Source organism: Bombus vancouverensis, chromosome 10 (genome assembly GCF_051014615.1).
Source record: "Bombus vancouverensis nearcticus chromosome 10, iyBomVanc1_principal, whole genome shotgun sequence".
NCBI lineage: Eukaryota > Metazoa > Arthropoda > Insecta > Hymenoptera > Apidae > Bombus > Bombus vancouverensis.
In genome coordinates this window covers 694,564-716,255 of record NC_134920.1, presented here as the reverse complement: position 1 = coordinate 716,255, position 21,692 = coordinate 694,564, and the positions used below count along the sequence as shown (strand labels likewise).

Sequence of the window (21,692 nt, the reverse complement as noted above, 5' to 3'; positions counted from 1 at the left end):
AGAAGGACGGTTTCGCTATCCAAGGCGGGACGACCGAAAGATCAGAGTGTGCGAGTCGAAAAGTGTGCGTGTTGCGAGAATCAGAGCTAATTGAGTCGTCGAAGAGTAGAGTCGTGAGAATTGATAGAGTTGTTAGAGAGAGAGAGAGTGTGTGTGTTAGATTCGTTGTGACGAGGGTGGTCAAATAACTGTAAAGTTATTTGATATAGATACGAGTATTGCATTTAGTTTCCGTTAAATAAATATCGTTCTCTGTCCAATTTATATCCTTATATTCAGTTTAATATTAATAAATTGTAAGTAATCGGAAAAAAAATGCTATCCTTATTTCCACGATATTACAGTAATATATTGTATTTCCCAGATTACTTTCATTAATATTCGTCTTAAGACATTAATAACACTCAATTTTAATTTTATCAAGGCAAAATAAATATTTTTGTTTAATTAAAACTCTACTCCTAAAAAAATAAAACTTTTCTATTTATGCAAAATTGCATGCAATAAAAGTTTCAATGAATACACTTCGTTTTGTAACTGTTTTCTTCAATCAGAAAAGATAACGGCCAAAAAATTATTGTTATTCCACAACTAATTGGAAATTTTGACAGTTTAATTCGATCATTGGATCGATTACACGTACGGTGATTTTTCAAATTCGGAATCAGTTACAGACCTGACGGAATCAGTTACTGTCCCTGACAGGGACAGTGTAGCAAATCTATTCGTTCAACGCTGATTGGTTCCGCCATTTATAAAAGCGCTTCCTGCAGCAGTTATGTATAGATTGGTATAAATATAAATGTATAAAGTATACGTTTACAAAGTTGTCTGTAAACAAAGTGTAATAATATTTACCGTGTATTGGAGTGTATATAACGACGGAAATAAAGAATAATAAGAAAAAGTAAGATATTATTAAAAGTCGCTCTTATTAATAGATATAAATAATAGTTGAATAACCTTTTCATAAGATTGCTAAAGATAACCTCAAAAGAAAATACAACTTTTTTGCAAAGTTTAACAATAAATTATATTACAATTTTAAATTAACATCAAATTTTGAGCTACACACATCTTAGTAATTAAATCTGTATGGTGTTATCCGTTTTTACTTTAAGGTGATTTATACTTCGTGTTTATTACAAATTTTTGCAGTCATCATAGAGAACATACAGAATTAACATTTAAGTTTGGAACGTTAGTTCAAATGCCTGATTACTCAGCCAAGGGATGCAGAAACAAGTCAAAGAGTGGTAAGAAAATGTATTATCTTCCAAACGATCCCAAACGAAGAGAGTAATTGCGAATTAATTGCGTAACTCTTGGTGGAAAATAGAATGTAATTGAATATAAATCCAATTTTTAATATATTATGTTTAACAAAATATTTGCATTACATTATTCCAGTCATACAGTATTTAAAAAAAATATATAATAGGCATAAAAAATGTATTTAAGTTTTCATTAATAAAATTAGACACTAATGACTTTACGCTGTTAATTTCCCTAGGCCATAGTTGTACACACAGGTCTGTTAACTGCTGTAAAGAAGATAAGGTTCTTAATGTCGCAAGATGTACTTTACCAATTGGTCACCATTGAACACTGCGATCGAGTAGCTAGGATTTTGTGTTTGGCGCCATTCTTCGGTGAAAGCACTAAAAGTAAAGAATATAAACTAAAGCAGTAAACTTATTCAATAACTAATACTATATTATGTATTTATTATAATTTCTCACCATTTATTTCAAGCAGATACAGATGTACAGATACAGATAAATGGAGTATTGTAGATACAATTGTAGATACAATACTCCATTTATTACAGAAAGCATTGTTTAAATGAATATTAATTATGAACCATTATTAAACATGCATTATTATTACTAACAAACAAGTTTAACAAGACCACAATTTTCAAATTAAATATGTACACATATCTTTAATGCTTTTATATTTGACGCATATATTGGAAAGTAAGTTTGTTTTTAGTTTTTTCTTAATTTATTAAAAAATTGTGTAACTATTAACATTACGTGTAACATACGTAAATAGTGTCATACTTAAAATATTACCCATGATTAAAAATTTTCAATGTTATTAAATTCTTTATTGAGGAAGCTAAATTATAATATAATTATAGAGTTTACAAAGGATTTTAATAATGAAAAAATATTTATTTTATATAACATTTATTAGACATTAGTTAGATATAAAATAAGAATAATATAATCATAATAATCATATATCTAAGATAAAAGTTGATCTCTATGATCATTAACATGGTGTTGCTTTTTCCTCACACCCTCCTGCTACACGCTTCGAAGCAGAACATACAGCGAGTAGATATTACGGAATCAGATCCAACAGCAAACAATACAATATGTATAGAACTCTAATCATGGAAACACCAACACCTTTGGTAGCCGAAGTTATGCACAAGTAACTAACCAATCGCCACCCTTAACACCAACATAGCCAAATCCATCAGTAATACGCTCAAGCAACCACCGTTACAATACTAACTAACGGCAATTACTTCCAGATGTAGCAGTATATGCACCACTGCGAACAGGCAGTACATTGACAGAGATTATAGAAGTAGCATTGGCAACTACTACTTATGAACCAAATAACAGGCAAACAAAAATAATTCCGCAAGACTTTCTTGACAAAATCAGAGGGAAAAAGGTAAGCGAAAGCAAAATGACAAAAACATAGAGCACGTGAAAGCAAAAAAACATCTAAACAAACTTGCAAAGGAAATAGAAAGTAAAATAAAAGATCATAATAATAACGAATTCTCAAAATTCATAGATTCACTTTCTGCGTACGAGAATTCCAACTATTTCCTATGGAAAGCCACGAACAAAATAAAGGAGCCAATTAAACTAATCCCAGCAATCAGATTAACGGACAACACATGAGCCAGAAGCACCAAAGAGCAAGCTGAAGAATTTTCCAACCACCTTTGTTGAAGTTATCTCTTCGAGCAACGCGTGATGAATGTGTAACAGAAATATATTTAAGTATAAGTGTAACTGTAAGTATAAGTATAAATATAAGCATAAGTATAAGTACAGTGTATACTAATCCAGAACCACACTGTGGCAGCGTTACATTACAACAGAGCTTCGAAGCCATGAGTCTATGGGTATTTATATAATTACGAAAACTGGCCCGTCTATATATACCCTGCTGCACCATCTGTGCATGGCATATTCCTAAAAAAGGCTATGAGACTGAGAGGCCCTTCAAATTGATTTAGAGCTAAACAATACTCAATAACATCAGGGACTAAGAGAACTAAATGCTAGAGAAGATGTAGTTTTCCTAGAAGTGAGTATTACTTCAACACCCTCCCTAACACTCGAAATCTTTACAAACGATTACTTTTTAACATCATTGTTATTTTTCAGACCTAATTTTTGTCGTAAATATTGAAATCTTGGTTTCGGTAACGCCTTCGTAAATATATCTACTTGTTACGTCCGGCGACTCTCTACACAAAGCAGACTCCACGCCACGTGAGTTCTATTAGAAACAGTGACAATGACTGTTTTGTATCGTATCTGGTTATATTATTTATTGTTCTTACTTGGTGCCCGATTTTTGTTAGTTCCTTGCATATATTTTTGGTGTTTGTTCTTGGGTATAGGTCTCTAATTACTACTTTGTGGTTCTTTTCTGTTTTGAGCTGGTATGTATGATGTATAGTATGTTTAATACTTGCGCCACTTTTCGAAAGATTTTTGGAGTATTTGTTTGCACTTTGACTTGTTCCAGTTTTAATTCCTTTATACTGTAGTTTTCTCTTCCGACAGTGTTGTTTAATAGTTCAATAAGGGTATCTGTTATTTGAGCATGAATGTAGATCGGTGGTGGTTTAACGATATGTGTTGTCATTTCTTCCTCTGAACTCGTATCTCCGTCTTTTATCAGTGAGCTGAAAGAATTTCGGAGTGGGATGTCCTGTAGCCACTGGTGCATTTCTGTATCGGGAACTTTTATAGCGCTTGTATTTAGGATTATTTTACGCCTTTTGTGAGCTGTTGCTACCTTCCAGTTTTCATCTTGATAGGATAGTTCGTTATTGTAGCTGTTTTCTTCCTGCTTTTGCAACGTTTCCATTTCTTTTATAGGCTTTCCTGTTCTTTGTTAATTGGTTGTTTTCTGCTTAACGTATTTGTAGCTTCATTTATGAAACATGTCACCCTTTTTTGTTTGGCGGCGGTATTGGTTGTTGCATTTTGAAACTTTTACCATGTGACAGTGTTCGTTAACGTTTTAACCTCCTAAATTCACTATTTATCGCACTAACACTGGAGCACATTTACTCGCACCTGTTTACCTCGACTGCTCGGGCAGAATTGTCATTACAATGCAATTATCTATATTGTTACATCGAGGCCTTTCTTCTATTTTGTCCGGCAATTTTCATTTTTAACGTGATGAACATTTTCTTCTACATCATATTTTAAAATTTGTTAACAATCACTGTTTACAAATTGACGGCAAGTACCTGATTTGGGGTTATACGTTCTATATACATCGAACGTAACAATAAGGAACACAGAAAGCAACTGAGATATAACACGATATTGAAATTAGAAATTAATTACACCCTCGTAGCGGTGCCTGCATCAACTTGGACTAATTCGCAAACGATGGAAGTTGTATATGTTAGAGCGAAAAGAAGCCTCGCGTATTCAATCTCAGAATGTCATGTCCGAAGGAAGTCCATCTCCAACGTAGCTAATCGAACTATGCGTCTAATCGAACTTTTCGGGGTTACTTTCATGTTCGGTATCATTTTGATCAAAAGAACCTCAACAATTCAATTAAAACAACGTTTTGTCGATGAAATAAAAGATGTAGAAGCTTCATTTTTTCTATCGAAGAGATCTTAACAAAAGAACGATAACAGGTTGTACCTTAATGCCTCGATGAAAGAAATTTTATATTTTAACGTTTCAACATTTTAATGATACAATAGTATAATATATTAATAAGAAGGGAGAAATGGTACGTTCGTGTACGATTTTATACTTTCAATCGGCAAAAATGATGTTGGAGGGGTAGAAAAGCTATTGAAAAACATTTGGATAATTTCTCATCGAAGCATCTGCAAATAGATCTTAATTCGATCTGAGGCGTCTATGTTGTCTGTAATAATTGTAGCTGCTGGCTGTAGATGTCGCTGCTGGGGTACTGCTATATTTTTCTAATTTAGATGCGTGGAAGAAAAATCGGACTACGGGCGCCGGGATCCGAATCCGAGTCCCGAACGTTCGTAACCTAAGGCGCTAACCACTGCGCTACCGTTGTCCGGTATTAGTTAGTGGCGGTATTTGTTGTCGAGTGCCGCGACAGATCTATCGAACGATGGCCCGCGGCCGGTTCGATCGTAACGTCGATTAACATGTATCAACGGCTGGACCCGCTAGTAACATCAAAATACAATTTCTTTTGTCAAGGGGAAACATTGAATTATAGGCTCGCCCTATCAACTCAAAATCAACTTCAAATGACGACTAATTAGACACTTTGGAAAGTTTCACATACATCACGATCACGATAGACATTACGCAGGACGATTAATTCGTTTCTAAGTTTCTCTTTGTACAGAACCATACCGTCGACCGATGGGTCCGCGGTAGAAAACGGTAACAAGGAAGGATGGCGGCAGGAAATCCCTGACTCCTAAAGCCGCGAGCAAGGAGGTTGGAGCGGAGGAAGCGGCGATTGAAGCCATGAACTTAGGTGATTAAGATTAAGGGTGCGCACCCTCCAGAACAATCTGGGACAGTCAAGACCTGCTTTTCCAAACCATTCTGGAGAGCACGGTTGCCCTAGGGGTGGTGGCCGAGCCATACAGAGTCCTGGACGCTCCGGACTGCGCCGGAGATACAGACGGCTGTCACCTGGACATCAGCGCCGGCATCGTCCGCCCACAGGGATCCGCTGGAGCGCGGCAAAGGATACGCAGCGGTCGAATGGTCAGGAATGGTGGTAGTGGCCGTATATGTGTCGCCCAACAGCGAATGGACAGCGTTCGAGGAGTTCTTGGACGGGGTAGGCGACTGCCATTACGATTACGAGATATAGTATTACGTTATAATACATTACATTATAACGTATTCCGTTAAATTGAATTACGTTATATCATATTACGTTTTGCCGTTCCTTCACATGCTGAGCAGAAGGCGAACGTTACCATGATCGCGGACGGATATTAAGACAGGTAGAGTGGGGATATGGTAAGAATAGAAAGGAGGCAAGTGGGTCAACACAGCAGTTGCCCGTAACCAGTCGTCAGTAGGAATCGCAACCAGAGAGTTCTGAAGAAGTCGCTGGTCAAGAAAGTAAACGAACTGCGGAACGAAGCGCCGCGTATTAAGTTGGCAGCCTTCACGTAATAGAGTACATTCAGTAATATAGTATTACGTTATACAGTATAACGCTATAACGCATTACGTTATATAGTATAAGTAAAATCCAATGCAACCACAGCTATCAATATTGAAGATTAAATATGTAATTGAACGAATCTCCGCTTCTATTGAGGATATGTAGACAATTCGATGCGCGTTATACTCCACGTTTGATGTCAAATACAACGCACATCATCTGGTTTGCGCTATGTTCACTCTTTTCCTGTCAAATCCGATGCAATTATAATTTTTAATGCTCAAGGCTAAATATTCAATTCTACGAATCTCCGCTGCTATTGGACAAATTTCGACAATTCGATACGCGTTGTACTCCACATTTGCTGCTTTACACAGCGCACATCAGTCGGTTTGCACTCTGTCATCTCTTTTGCCTGTCAAATCCGATGCAGTTAGAATTTTTAATGCTCAAGGCTAAATATTGAATTCTACGAATCTCCGCTGCTACTCAGGATACATAGGCAGCTCGATGCGCGTTGTACTCCACATTGGCTGCTTTATACAGCGCACTTCAGTCGGTTTGCACTATGTCATCTCTTTTTCCTGTCTAATCCAATGCAATTAGAATTTGTAATGCTCCAGGCTAAATATTCAATTCAACGAATCTCCGCTGCTATTCGGGATACAGAGGCAGTTCGATGCGCATTGTACTCCATATTGGCTGCTTTATACAGCGCACATCAGCTGATTTGCATTGTGTTAATCCTGGACCCTGTCAAATCCAATGGAGTTAGAACTTTTAATGCTCGAGGTTAAATATTGAATTCCACGAATCTCCGCTGTTATTAGGGATACCTAGGCATGTTGGGTCCCAAAGGTGCTAGTGGTATCATTGCACTGTTCACGCCCAGTAGTGCCAAGTGCCAACTCCTCCTCCAAGTCGGTGGGGCTGGTAAATTCTGACTTGTCAGTGGCTACGTAGATGGCGACGTGGCTTAAGAACTCATCCTGCCCGAGGAAGAGAACATGCATCATGGCGTAAACAATCACACGTCGCAGACCCGATCGGGTGTCGTGGCGGGTTAAGCCTTTCGTTACTGGCGGCTTCTCCTGCGTGACAAGCGCTCTGCGCCAAAAAGAAAAAACTTTCCTCGAAACAGGGTATTTATAACTTCTTAACACACTCACTTTTAATTGAAATTTGGGTAGGCCTACTTTGGGGGGGGGGGGAGGACAATCGTCTCCCCTAACGCCACATTTAGTTAGTTAGTTCATAGGATAGGCCTAACGAGAAGACGCGGGGAGTGTACCGGCAGTAATTTCCAAGAGGTCTCGGGCACTGCTGCCAAACGTGTAGGTTGGCCACCGTGGAGTTTTTGTCAGTAGGAGTCTGGAACTACTCCACTAATTCTCCAGAATGCAGCGGAGTGTCCATGAGGATTTCTCCACGTAGAAGAAAAAAAGAAAGAAGGTGTTGAAGCATATAAATAGGTGATATATCGTATTTCAATTCTTTGAATTTTGTTTGAATTATTGTTAATTACAATCACAATTTCTGATAATATCATGCACACGATTAAGTGTAACCACGTTCTTAATCGTCATCGTTGTCAATTACAATTATAATTCCAAGGTTACTTACATTCATTTTAACGAAACCAATGTTTACTGCTAGAACACGCACATATTCGTACAACGATGTTAAAAATCTGAGCATAATGGAAATGTACGTACAGCAGATACTCACAGGAAAAACCAACGAGACTACTAATAAAATCAATGAATTAGAAAAAAGGAGCTATAGACAAATATCTTATAATATACCGTGGCATAATCTGCAATTTATTATAAAATAATTGATCCGAGCAGTATCAATTATAAAAGAAGATGGCTGAATATGATAGACACTGTCGAATACTAATCAAATATAATCATTTAGTTAATCTTTAAGATTTAAGTTAAGATACATCTTTGAGGAATCAATAAGTGTTTCGCTAATAGCCTAATAGATCTCTTGATAGATCAGACGAAGAAATACCTAACCGCGATTACAGCCAATTGGTACATATTATTCGATACATAATTAATATTTGTATCACGTACAGCGATGCAAGTGGTATTGAAGAAAATAGCCATTTTATGTTACAATTATAACGAGTAAATTTACTCGTTTAACTTGAGAGGAATTAAAAAGGTACCTGACTTTTAAATAAGCATTAAATAAGAAATTTAAATATCGCAGACGGTGATGTAGGTGTTATTCAAGAAAAGAGAACATTTTATTTTGTAATTAGCACGAGTAAATGAACGAATATCGATAATATAATATAATGATTAATATGAATTTTATCTGGCTGATTATTTAAATACCATAACATATTTCACAGTAACGTCATCGACTGCCGTTAGGCTCTTTTCCCTTTTTGTTCAAACTAATTGATAGTCGAAAACTAGTATCAAGGAGGTGTGAATTTAGTCTTAGTTTGTAGAAACTATTAAAATGATAAAAATGGATACCGTATTAAATCGTCGAAGGCGCCAATTTACGATAAAAATTAAAAATTACGATTAAAATTGTTCAATTTGATTTTGTTATAATGGAAAACCCGTCCTTTCCTATGTCAAGAGATCGTTAACGTTTGATTGACATCTCGACACCTTGTCAAGATATATAAGGAACGCGGAAGTCGCGCGCGAGCTCTTTCGTGCCTGAAATTCCGGACAGTGAACATCCAAGAAGAATTTAAATATAAGGTAAATAAAAAAAAATATCAAATAACAACATTGTAACTAGTAATTTATAACGTCTAAGCCATTAATTTACAATACTTGAGAAATTAATTTACAATATTTAAGCTATTAATTTATAACATTTAAGCCATTAATATATAACATATAAGCAATTAATTTATAACGTCTAAACTATTAATTTATAACATTTGTTGAGATATGTATAATTTTCTGTGTTGGACTGGGTTAAATGTGTAGTAGAGATACTTGTAAGTGAATATCAGCGTGTGGATGTATGTGTGTGCGCGGCGTCTCGAAAACAGATGAATGTAAACTGTTCAGTCGGTTAACAGAAATATAATACGTTATATGGTATGCCGTTATAACGTATTACGTTATATGGTATGCCGTTATAACGTATTAGGTTATATGGTATGAAGTTATAACGTATTACGTTATATGGTATGACGTTATAACGTATTACGTTATATGGTGTGACGTTAGAACGTATTACGTTATATTTTATAACGTTATAACGTAATACGTTGTATGCTATGACGTTATAACGTATAACGTTATATGCTATAACTTTATAACGTAATACGTTATATGGTATGACGTTATAACGTATTACGTTATATGGTATGACGTTAGAACGTATTACGTTATATGGTATGACGTTAGAACGTATTACGTTATATGGTATGACGTTAGAACGTATTACGTTATATGGTATGCCTTTATAACGTAATACGAAATCGCCAAGGTTGAACCTAACTATTTTAGCGTTGTTTTCGTCGAACCTATCCTTATCGTATTTGACGCTTGCTTCTATATTCTTTATCGCCTGCTGTCTTACATTTTTTTTTTATTTATTTGTTGAAATTACAATCAATTCTTGCGTTGAGAATTTTCAGTAATTTTTCTGGCGTGGCGCAGTGACATGGCTGTTTATTTACAATAAGTTAATACTTATTATAGATAGGTATAATTTATAAGTATTATAAGTAAGTGCATATGCTTAATTTGGTTAATTAAATGAATCTAACGTTTAGGTCTAGCGGGTAGTGCCTCTTCAGCCTGCGAATCTGGTCCGTCGTATCGAGTAGTCCAGTGATTAGGGGGTTTCGGTGTTTGTTGATTCTTTTGCTATATCTGTCGCTATATTTTGCTATTTCCTCTTTGACGGTGGGTATCTTGAGGTCGCGGTGTATTGTTTCATTGGTTACATACCAAGGTGCGTCAATTAGGGATCTTAGCGTTTTCGATTGAAAGCGTTGGAGTATTTCAATGTTGGAGTTACTTGCTGTTCCCCATAGTTGGATTCCGTAGGTCCAGACAGGTTTTATTACGGTCTTGTAGAGGGTAATTTTATTGTGTATGTTTAGTTTGGAGCGTCGGCCCATGTGCCAATAGAGTTTTTTTAGTTTGTCCTTTAGTTGCTTCGTTTTATCTGAGATGTGTGTCTTCCACGTTAGTCTCCTGTCCAGGGTCATGCCCAGGTATCGGACTGTGTCCCTGCTAGGAACTGTTGCATTGTTGATGGTGACCTGGGGGCAGGTTTGTTTTCGGAGCGTGAAGGTTACATGTGAGGATTTCTTTTCGTTGACTTTGAAGCCCCATTTGTGAAACCACTTTTCCATGGAGTCGGGACTTCGCTGGAGAGTGGATGAGGCTATTACCGGGTCTGCGTGGGTAGCTAATAGCGCTGTGTCGTCTGCAAATGTCGCTATTGTTATATCGTTTGATATAGGTAGGTCGGCAGTGTAGATGGAGTACAGTAGGGGTCCGAGGACACTACCTTGGGGTATGCCGGCTTCTATTGGAAATGTTGCGGAAGTGGCGTCTAGGCATTTAACCATGAATTGTCTATTGATTAGGTAGGATTTTAGGATGGAGTAGTAGGGGTGAGGTAGGATCTTTTTAAGCTTGTATAGTAGCCCTTCATGCCATACTTTGTCGAATGCCTGTTGGATGTCTAGGAAAACCGCTGAGCAATATTTTTTCTTTTCGAGTGTTTGGCTGATCGTATGAGTTAAGCGGTGGATTTGCTCTACTGTAGAATGATGTTTTCGGAAGCCGAATTGGTGATCTGGGAGTGTTTTCAAGTTCTCTAGGATTGGAAGGAGTCGGTTCGTGAGCATCTTCTCGAATAGTTTGGACAGGGTAGGTAAAAGACTGATTGGGCGATAGGAGCAGGTTTCGTATATCGGTTTACCGGGTTTAGGGATGAGGGTAATCAATGAGATTTTCCAGGCCTTAGGATAGTGTTCCAGGCGAAGGATAGCATTAAAAATCGATGTGATGAGTGCTATCCCTTTTGTGGGAAGTTCCTTGATTGCTTTATTGCTTATTAGGTCGTGCCCTGCTGCTTTCTTGGGGTTTAGGCGACTGATTGTTTCTATAGTCTCTGCAGAGGAGAAGGGTTCGATAGGAGGGGACATTTGGAAGGGGGTGTGCAGGTATTCAGTAACGTCCGCGGCGGCTTTGGGGGAATGGGGTTTGAATACTTTTGACAAGTGTTTAGCAAACAGGTCGGCTTTTTCTATAGGGCTTCGCGCCCATCCACCTTGCGGACGGCGGATAGGTGGGATTATTTGTGGGGGGCGTGTGAGTTTCCTGGAGACCTTCCATAGTGAGTAGTTGGCGTCGGCTGTGGGGGATAAGCTGGCGAGGTATTTATGGAAACAGTCGTTTTTATAGTTTTTTAAGGTTCTGGATAGCTTTCTAGTTGCGTTGTTAAGTTTGCGTTTGTCCTCCGGTGTTCTATGGGTCTGCCATACTCTTCTTAGTCTACGTTTTTCTGCTATTTTTTTTAGTATGTATTGGGGATATTCTTGTTTGCTGTTAGATGGCTTTGTCGGTGTGGAGAGGCGGATTGCGTTTATTATGCTCGTGTTTAAGTATTCCGTGGCTGCTTCGATATCTTCCTTTGTTTTTAGTGGGGTGAAGGCTGAGGTTGAGTGTGTAAAGACTTCTCTGAAGAGCTGCCAGTTGGTGTGTTGGTTGTGAATGGAGCCATTAGGTGTATTCTCGATGATTGCTGTCTTACATGGGAGATATTTACTTCTCTTTCTTCGATACTGTCGGGTAGGGATAAGCCGTAGGGTCTCGCTGTTTTACCGATTAGTAGTTCCAACGGGCTTGACTTAGTCACGCGGTTGGTGGTACAATTCAAGGCCAGTTGTATTTCCCCGATCGCGTCTTGCCAGGACCGCCCGGTGGTTTCTATTGTTGTGAACATGTTTTTTAGCGTACTCATAATACGCTCTACCTGTCCGTTGGCCCTACTAGCTCCGGTCGCAATTAAATGGAGTTTTATGTATTTATCTTGACAAAAGTCTCGAAATTCTTTGCCCGTAAAACATCTTCCCTGATCCGCTATTATCCGGCAGGGACTGCCGAATAAAAATATAGTACTTAAGTGCTTTAACGGTACTAAGGAAATCTACTTTACGAGTATGATGCAGATATGCGAATTTAGTGAAGACGTCGACCAAAACAATGACATACTCTTTCGAACCACTTTTACCGCTTAGTTTGCCCGTTATGTCCACGTGAACTGTATGCCAAGGTATGCTGGTCTTAGGTATAGGATGTAATTCAGCTTGTATTTTACCTGGACTGGCCTTCGAAACTTGACAAGCGTGACAGTTCTCTACGAATTGGCGAACATACTCCGCCATTCCTTCGAACCAGTAACACTCGTACAGTTTCTCAAGCGTTTTATTCCAACCTAAGTGCATAATTGACTGTTGCACATGGTTAATAACAGACCACCTAAACCCTCTCGGAACGACGGGCAGGCAGAGAGTTCTATCTTTTCTCTGTATTTTACGATGAAGGGTGCCGGACCGTAACTCATATTCTCATATGAGCTTCCGCGAGCTCTTCGTTCTGTAATTTATCGACGATCTCGGAAATTTGTGGGTCGCGACGTTGTTCCGCTAGTAGCCAATCGTCGGAGATTTCGGTTAGGTTAATTTCTTTCTCTACAATTTTGCTGAACGTACTGCGATCCAAGTCTACGGGATTTCGCGAAAAGAAATCTACGTGGGCCATTCGTTTACCTTCCCGGTACATAATGTCAAAGGTAACAGTTTGCAGGTAAGCCCACCATCTGTAAACCCTGTCGTTCAAGTGTACCTTACTACTGGATGCTTTCAGGGAGTTGCAATCGGTGACAACGAGAAATTCTCGTCCGTGTAAGTAATGACGGAAGTGCTTGACGGCGTTTACAACTGCTAACGTTTCCAATTCGTAGGAATGATACCTAGATTCCGCAGGGCTAGTTCTTTTGCTGTAATACTCCACTATTCGATTTTTACCTTCGACCCTGTGCATTAAAATGGCTCCATATCCTTCCGAGCTAGCGTCCGTATGTAGTTCTATGGGGTAATTAGGGGTCAAATATCATTAGCACCGGCGCGTCAGTCAGGACGGAAATTACCTTTTATCTGATCTGTTCGTGCCTATCCGTCCAAGGTATATTCTTGTTACTCGAGGTAAGTGCGTACAGGGGTTTCATTACTTGTGAAAATTTGGGAATGAAGTTTCGGAAATAAGAGGCCAAACCTATGAATTGCCTAAGTTGTGTGACGGTCGACGGTGCAGGTAAAGAACTCAAGGCTTGTATTTTACCCGGGTTTGGACGGACTTCTCCGTTACGAATTACATATCCCAAGTAGAGTACCGATGTCTTTAAAAAGGAGCATTTTGAAAAGTTAAAGGAGAATCCGGCTTTCACGAGGGTATCTAATACGATGCTCAACCTTTCTAGGGCTTGATCTACTGAGTCGGCAATAATTAGGACGTCGTCCAAGTAAACAACAACGAACGAATACGCGAGGTCGCCTAAGGCGTTGAGAATGGCCCTCTGGAAAACGGATGGTGCATTTTTCAATCCGAAGGGCATAGTCACGTACTCGTATTGCCCGTCGGGTGTAACGAACGCCGTATATTCCGTCGAATTGGGATGAATGGGGATTTGGTGGAATCCGCTGGCCATGTCCAGGCTAATGAAGTATCTCGCCTTCTGCAATCTCGCGATTTGATCCGCGATGAGGGGTAGGGGATACCGGTCCGCGACCGTATTTTTATTTAATGCCCGCAAATCTACGCACAGTCTATCTGAGCCGTCTTTCTTCTTTACAAGTAAGATAGGGCTCGCGAACGGTGAGTTGCTCGGCCTCACAATTTTTGCTCTAATTAACTCGTCTATTCTCTCACGCACTATCCTACGCTCTTCTTCGCTAAGTCGGTAGGGACTTCTTTGCACGGTAACATTAGGATCGATTAACCGTATTTCTAACTGGCCCGTGCTTACGCGAGTACGTGGGAAGCCCGTAATGAATGAATCTTTGAATTTCTTGAGGACAGAAATTAACCGACTTTTATCATTACCAACCACGTCAGTGTCAACCGCATTGATATTGATCTCGTCCTCGGAGGTTTTACTACTGGCATTAATAGTCTTCGTTTTACAAATATCGACGCTATTCCGTGTAATAGTTACATCAAAACCCTGGCTTAAGATCTCGCGGCCAATCATGATATCATAATGCAAGTGACTATCGGCCAGAACGTGGAAGGTTATCTCCAATGTAAAACAGTTAATGCGTACCGTAGATAAGATCTGGGATGTACTCTTAACGCAGGTGTTTCCTATTCCTCGCATAACTACTATATCTGTCGTTCTCCTACCGGAGAATTTCGGAGCGACAGATTCTCTAATTAATGAGCACTCGGCTCCGGAATCGAAGTAAAATGGGAACGACTCACCCAGATGACAAACTACCGGCTGGGGACTCCACCACGCAGGTGTAACGTCAATTCATATCAGAGACCAGGCCATACACCACGGACAGGATGGCACCCAGATACCTGCATATCCCTGGCGCGCACCCTCAATAGTCTTAAGTGCCTACCAGGGGCACTTGGCATTTTTATAGTTAAGGTCGTGCGGACCAAGCGAGTATTTCCTGTCGTAAATTCCGTCCCTTGTCCTTAGATACCCCCACCCCTAGCTTTCCTCAGACACAGTATCGTCAGTAAGACTTCACTTATTCTGTATCCTTAGAATAGTCAACATATCTATGTCGGTCTCTACTCTTATAAGTCGCGTACTTAATGTATCGTTGTAACTAAGTCTGACATAACGTGGTTGGAGTGAATTGTGATTTATGTTAATTCAGTGCGTGTTACATTGTGATTGCTGAATTCATAATAAAGGTTGATTAAAACCAAGTTAATAGTTGTGTTACGACTCAACTATATTTTATTTTCACCAACCAACCCAAAAATTACGTGACACAGGAGTTGACTTTACGCTCATCCTTGGGGCCTGGTCTACCGTCCCGTCGTGCCGGGCAGTTAGATGCGATATGGCCTTCCGCATGACACCTGTAGCAAACCGCTTTGGACGGTGCGGCCGGTCGGCTTCCTTCCTGGCGTCGTGCATCCCTCTGCTGTTCATTCTGCATCCTCTTGCGGCAGTCCTTTATTCTGTGTCCGAGGGTACCAGTAATGACACCTCGTCTGGTGGCCCGATAACTTGCGTCGCTTAGCTTCGGGTTCCGCCGGTGCATCTCTCGGCGAAAATGTCGACTCTTCTTCGTAACAAAAGGATCGCATTTCGCTCAGAAATTGGTCCTCCGTTCTGATATCGCTCGTGAGGGCCAATCGTTTAAGACGTTGGTCGTGTGGAATTAATATGTAGAGAGTGACAGCGTTAAGTATTTCGTCTAGCGTAGAATGTTGTCACCGCGTCTGCAGGAGGGAACGGACACGGCCGGCAAACGCCCCCGTGGATTCGCCCGTTCCCCGCGATTCCCTGGATACCTTGATTAACGATGAGGACGTCGTCTCTCGGCCACCGAACTGTATAAGGAATCGTTCCTTAACTTTAGACCAAGTAACTTCTCCGTCTCCCGTCATTCGTGCCAGCCAATGTGCTGCAGAACCCTGTAGAGAGTCACTTAAGGCAGAGTATAGCGCGTCATCTCGCAGGGGGTTGTTCTGCATGGCCCTACTAACAGCCGCGCACCACGCGGCTGGGTCGGCGCCTGCGACTTCTGGGTTAAAATGTGGTAATTTGGTGATTCCCGTATTTGGTCGTTGCATTAGCGTATGAATTAGGTTGTTCATGACAGCGACCTGCCCTTCCAGCGCTCGCAACCGTTCTGATCCCACTTCTGATGTCGGATCGTCACTGGGAATGGGGTTGTGGGCGTCAAATGAATCTTCTCGAGGATTAGCCATTGATACGGTACACACAGGCGTAGTTTATTGCAATGATAGAATTATTACAGTCTTGACAATTGATCACGGCAGTTCGGCACTCGCGACACTAGTGACGATGCTCTCGGGCTCAATAACGAATCCGCGGCCAACGGGATGACAACAGAACGTACTCACAAAGTCTAAGTTTGAAAATAATCACTGATCGCGAAGGCGTTACTCTTTAATCGATGAGATCGCGAGCGAGAATGCCTTTCCCGTCCCGATGATGCCACAGAGGAAAACTATAACGGGGTGTGTCTAAGGATACGAGATCATCGGATTCGTCGAGAAAAGCCTTCGTTCAGAAAGTAAGGGAAATTGACGTTGCTGCTAATTGGTCAATCTCCATATCAGTGGTTAGAAAAAGATGCTAGCCGCCCTCGAGGGAAAGTTGCTAGTGGGAGACGCCGCTCTTTGAAAAATATGTCTCCCCTATCTTCCCGTAGTTGGGACAGAGACTGTTTGTCTGTTTGAAGGACTTTAGTTAACTAAACCTTAAGATTTATAACGGGCCCTCGGGCTAGCCGAACATGTACTGCGGAGACGCATCGACATCTGGCAATCATCTTACTCGAAGAATAGGGTCTGCGCGTGGCGAGCCACGGGACAGAAACCGTTGGAATGTTTACTGTCGCGTGTCGCCACGAATATTTCTTTTAAGGAGAGCTATAGAATTACTCCATACCTTTGTTAGACAAAGCGTTCATCCCGTGACCGCGGCTACGTTCGGCGACTGACTGTCGCCTCGAGCCCAAGCTCATTATCACGACTCTCGAACAATTACAATCGGGTTGAATAACTACAATTGTTCAATTACAGCTATAGTAGATTCTAGGTTACAATGTTGCGGAATTATCCAAAATTCCAAAGGCTCCGGTGTTCTTTCATCTCCGAAATATATATATAAATTATATTTAAGAAGTTTGGGATAGTTTAAAGATGAAATAAATTGCTTTTTAAGTTTAATCTCTTACTTTCGACGAAATCAAGTTTCTCTGGAATTTGGTGGAGTTTAAGATTTGATATCGGTGTCGTAGGAGTTATGTGACACTTTAAGGTGGAATAAATCTAGCGAGGAGTTTAAGGTGCGGCAAAGGAGCGTGGAATGTTGCAATAGAAATTTATTGCAGTGTTAGTGCATTGGTAGATTGATCAAATTTACGTGTAGCGTGGGTAACCAATGGTAAATATTTTGCAATGTGTATAATTTCTCAGTAATCTGAGGTTTATAAAATCTATTGACAACTAATGGAAATTGTTGATTTAACAGATCAATTTTAAATTCCTCGTTAATCTAAATTTTTTTAATCCTATTTACAGCTAAACCTTACGACGAAAAATTAACGAAGTGGAATAAAAATGGCATTGTGATTCTTCTCGTCGTGTATCGGTGTCACATCAAATTTAAGAGACAGTTTTACTTGCGGATGCTGCGTGTTACGTTGGTGAAGTCGACGAAAGCGTAAAATAGGAGCTCGTCCGAAATACACTAACGCGGAAGGTTAAATTTAACGCAAAAGGCTGAGAAATTAGTCTAAAACTCGAAGTTTCATTGGTACGACGCACTTGAAACGCATTCAAAGAGGTCGGCGACCTCGAAAGGGGATGAACGCAACTGTTTCGTGGGAATTTCTTATTGTGGCTTATTTGGATGAAGCTGCTTTAAAATCAGCGCTGGATTCGTCTGTTTTTTGCCCGGAAATCATAAAATGTTTAGGCCAGGCGACTCCATGTACAGAAAATGTTATGTCCACTTTTTACGTCCGTAGAATTCAACTCTTTACTACTACTATGCACTTCTTCTCCAAAAAAATATCGCGTTTCAATATTAAAAAAAGTTTCAATAATATACTATCCATTAGAAGAATGATAACATGATAACCTTACAAATTATTAGTATTAACAAATTCTTATTGTCGTATAGAAATGCCAACTATTGCTTCGGTAAAACAAACAAAGGAATTTTACAGGTAAATTTTACAAATTACAAGTCATCTTATAACGCAAAATACGACGTGTAAAATTGTCTCAATTTATTAATAGTATTAATAAATTATTATGATAAAAGATGCAGGAATCTTAGCCTCATGAGAAATTAGAGATGAAAATGAGTGGGAAAAGATTAATCACTGGTCCTCCTAAAAAGATGCAGTCCCATGGATGGATGGTTGTGCGAGTATTAAAGCAGCGCAAAACCGTTCCCCGAATTCTCATCCCGGACGTCGTACGACCAAAGACAAAAGCAACTCACTCGAGGGCATTGCGGAGAGACATTCATCGAGGACACAATAGTATTATTCCAGGAAGTGCTAGTTCTTCCTAGATTCCGGTTACAATGTTCTTAACGCGTGGAAATTAGTCTTGAACAGGAAACATCTATAACGGCATGTATTTTCTGCCGTGATTGTAAATCTGTTTGGAACATGCGGTTTGTCCGTTAATCTAGGCGCTGTTGTTCAATTGAGTCAATATTATTTGTTGGTAGATTAGTGTGTGCAAGAGCGCTCTATCCATTATTGACCAATTCGAGCACGTATTGGTAAATTTCACACCGGCAATTACGGTGAAATCGTTCGTGGTCGCTGGAAATTAGCAGTATCGTTTGCGGTCGTGAGCTGATTGACACTGCGTGAGCGGGGAATTATGTGAAGCAGCTTTGCTTTGTCGTTTCATGCATTTAATAGGTTTACGGCGGTGGACAGAGTTTGTAAAAAATGAAGACAAGGTAGAAAAAGATTATTTTTCATTTTTTACTATTAGATTATTTTCAAAGTGATCTTTTCAGTGAAATATGATTGACAAAAAATAAGATCTATAATTGAATCATTATAGAAAATAGAATAATATTGATAATAAAGAAATAAAAATCAATTATAGAATAACATATAATAATAATAATAATAATAATAATAATAACAATAATGTGGATAGACTTTATGTTTACTTTTATATGTATAATGATACTGTTTGATCCTTGAATTAAAGTTAAGATTAACGTTGCGATTATGATTATCCTTTGTCTGACTAAATATATTTGAAGTATCAATTACAGTAGAATTTTTGAAAGATTCTTGGCTGTTAAACAAAAAACTGATTCCTTTATATTTCGCTCAATTATCATAGAATCGTGAAACTGACTTTCACTTCAAATTTTGTCTGTTTCAGGAGTAACAAGTACCTGCAAAAATCATCCATCAGCCGGATATGTGCTGTCGGAGGGTTTTTCATTAGCATTCCCGTCTTTCTAACTGGTAAGAACCAATTCCTTCAATTCTGTCAACTTTAACCTTTTGAAAGATACTAGTACATAAGTTATACGTTTAATTTTTCTTGAATTCAGGCATGAATCTAAAAGATACTGTGAACTATCTCTGAGTGTATGAAATCAGTTTAGAAATCCAATGGAAATAAAGTTAATTTTAACGCCGAATAGTCATTATTTTTCTTAGAAAAATAAAAAATGATCGTCCTTTAGGGAAGTTTTAACAGATTAATTTATAAAGAGCTGAAACAGAATATTCATGTCATGCATGAATACGGCTGGTGGATGGATCGAGATCTAATCTAAAGTTTACGTTGTGTCATGCTAGTTTACACAGCTATCATTCGCTCGATCGATCGTTAAGCTGTTGAACTCGATTCAAGACGGACATTTTGACTCTGTTCAGAAGAAAACTGCGTTTTAATAAATTTGACGGAATAGAAATTATGATAGACTACAATGTTTTTTTAATTATATCATAAAATTTATTTATTTTTTTTTAATGTCATGTTAGAAACTTCAAATACTGTCCAAAACTTCGAACGTAATCGTTTTAGAAATTTGTAAATTACTTAACGACCAAAAATATTGAATTCTCTATTGTCTGAAGATAGATTCTCTATAATTTAAGTAATTTATTCGTCGAGAATTGATATATAAAGACTTAAATAATAAATTAATTGAAAAATAATTTGCGACTAGTATTGAAAATTTCAATGAAAAGCATATGTATATAGTTTACGCTTCGAGAATTATATGTATTGAGAATATGTATTTGCGCTGATTCTTTGTCCCGCTTGTTATCGCATACGTGTTATAATGATCCTCTAACAATGCTTTCAGGTATGATATTGTATACATTCATCCAGTTTCATTCGACGCCGGTGTCACGTAAAATGGATACTTGGGTTGCGAGAGAAAAGAAAGCTGAGTCGTAGCCCAACTATTAATTCTCTTTTATCGAACTTTATTATAATTTTGGCACTTACAGTAGAATAACGTTGAACAGAGAAAGGGGTGTTGTACAAGAACAGCAACTAGAACGAGAACTCCCCGGGCTGGGTGAAGTCTCGGCTTATATACACCCTGGCTTGGGGATGTTGGGGAGTTTGGTGTGGATTCCAAGGAGTCCGAAAGTCGGGGTTGGGGCCTTATCTCTGATGGGGACTAAGATGCGTCGCGGCGTTGGCGTCCGACAGTCGGGAGTCGATGTCTCTCTGAGAGGTAATTGGTGTCACACCGGCAATCGTTACGTCGGTTTTCATAGGCCTTGGCATCGTGTTTTGTGGATGCGCAATGGTCCATAACGTCTTCGTGTGGCAGAGGGTAAGAACAGATCGCTATTAAAAAAGAAAACAAACACGTTCAAACACGTCTAAATCATCTTTTTTCGTATTCGCTTTGGTAAATATTAGTTTTATTTAAAATTGAACAAAGCATTTTATGTTTTTCAAATACGGTACATAATCGTAATATCGAATTTTGTAAACTGATAGTAAGAAACTCTATAATTCGAGACTGGAACTTTGATCAAGTTCACATTGAACGTAAACTGACTTAATTTTGTTATTTAAGCGTGTATACTATACGTGTTTGTTCCTTCTTCTCTTGTGCGCAGGCTATAACTTAATTACTTCCAATAAACGCAGTTATATCGAATCAATGACCGATACAAATTTAGATATTAGGATTATTTAAACAAGAGATTAAAAACTAAAAAGTATTGTTTTTATACTGCATATGTACATGTGCAATATGAACGACAGTTTGTGTAATAATATGTACCCCTCTTCTTAGTTTACTTTTGTATATTTTGCGACATTTGATATTAATTTTATGAGGAACGTACTTACACTTTATCTTTGTAATTAAATGTGAAATGAAAGAAAAGAAATGACATGAGAAAAGGAAATTCGATGTATGAGTATATACGAATTGACGGAATTAAAATTTAACACTATATTTAAATAGAAAACGTGAAATATCTTGTCATCTTAAAATAACTTGATCATTCCTATTCTTTT

At 38.8% G+C, this 21,692-nt stretch overlaps 1 protein-coding gene across 5 annotated transcripts; it reads left to right on the top strand.

Moving 5' to 3' along the window:
• Window positions 1-761: 761 nt before the first annotated feature.
• Window positions 762-20,162, top strand: LOC117165067 (uncharacterized). 5 transcript variants are annotated; one of them, XM_076622424.1, is made up of 8 exons: window positions 762-907; window positions 1,159-1,256; window positions 1,514-1,667; window positions 2,549-2,694; window positions 2,821-3,046; window positions 3,118-3,342; window positions 3,423-3,530; window positions 5,632-6,637. In XM_076622424.1, exons 3-5 carry the CDS (start codon window positions 1,568-1,570, stop codon window positions 2,878-2,880), a joined length of 306 nt encoding a protein of 101 aa, XP_076478539.1. In that variant the 5' UTR covers window positions 762-907; window positions 1,159-1,256; window positions 1,514-1,567; the 3' UTR covers window positions 2,881-3,046; window positions 3,118-3,342; window positions 3,423-3,530; window positions 5,632-6,637. The 5 variants fall into 5 exon arrangements, with proteins under 5 accessions (XP_076478539.1, XP_076478538.1, XP_076478537.1 ...); XM_076622423.1 differs by having other exon boundaries at window positions 3,662-6,637; XM_076622422.1 differs by having other exon boundaries at window positions 3,423-6,078; window positions 6,207-6,637.
• The last annotated feature ends 1,530 nt before the right edge of the window (window positions 20,163-21,692 follow it).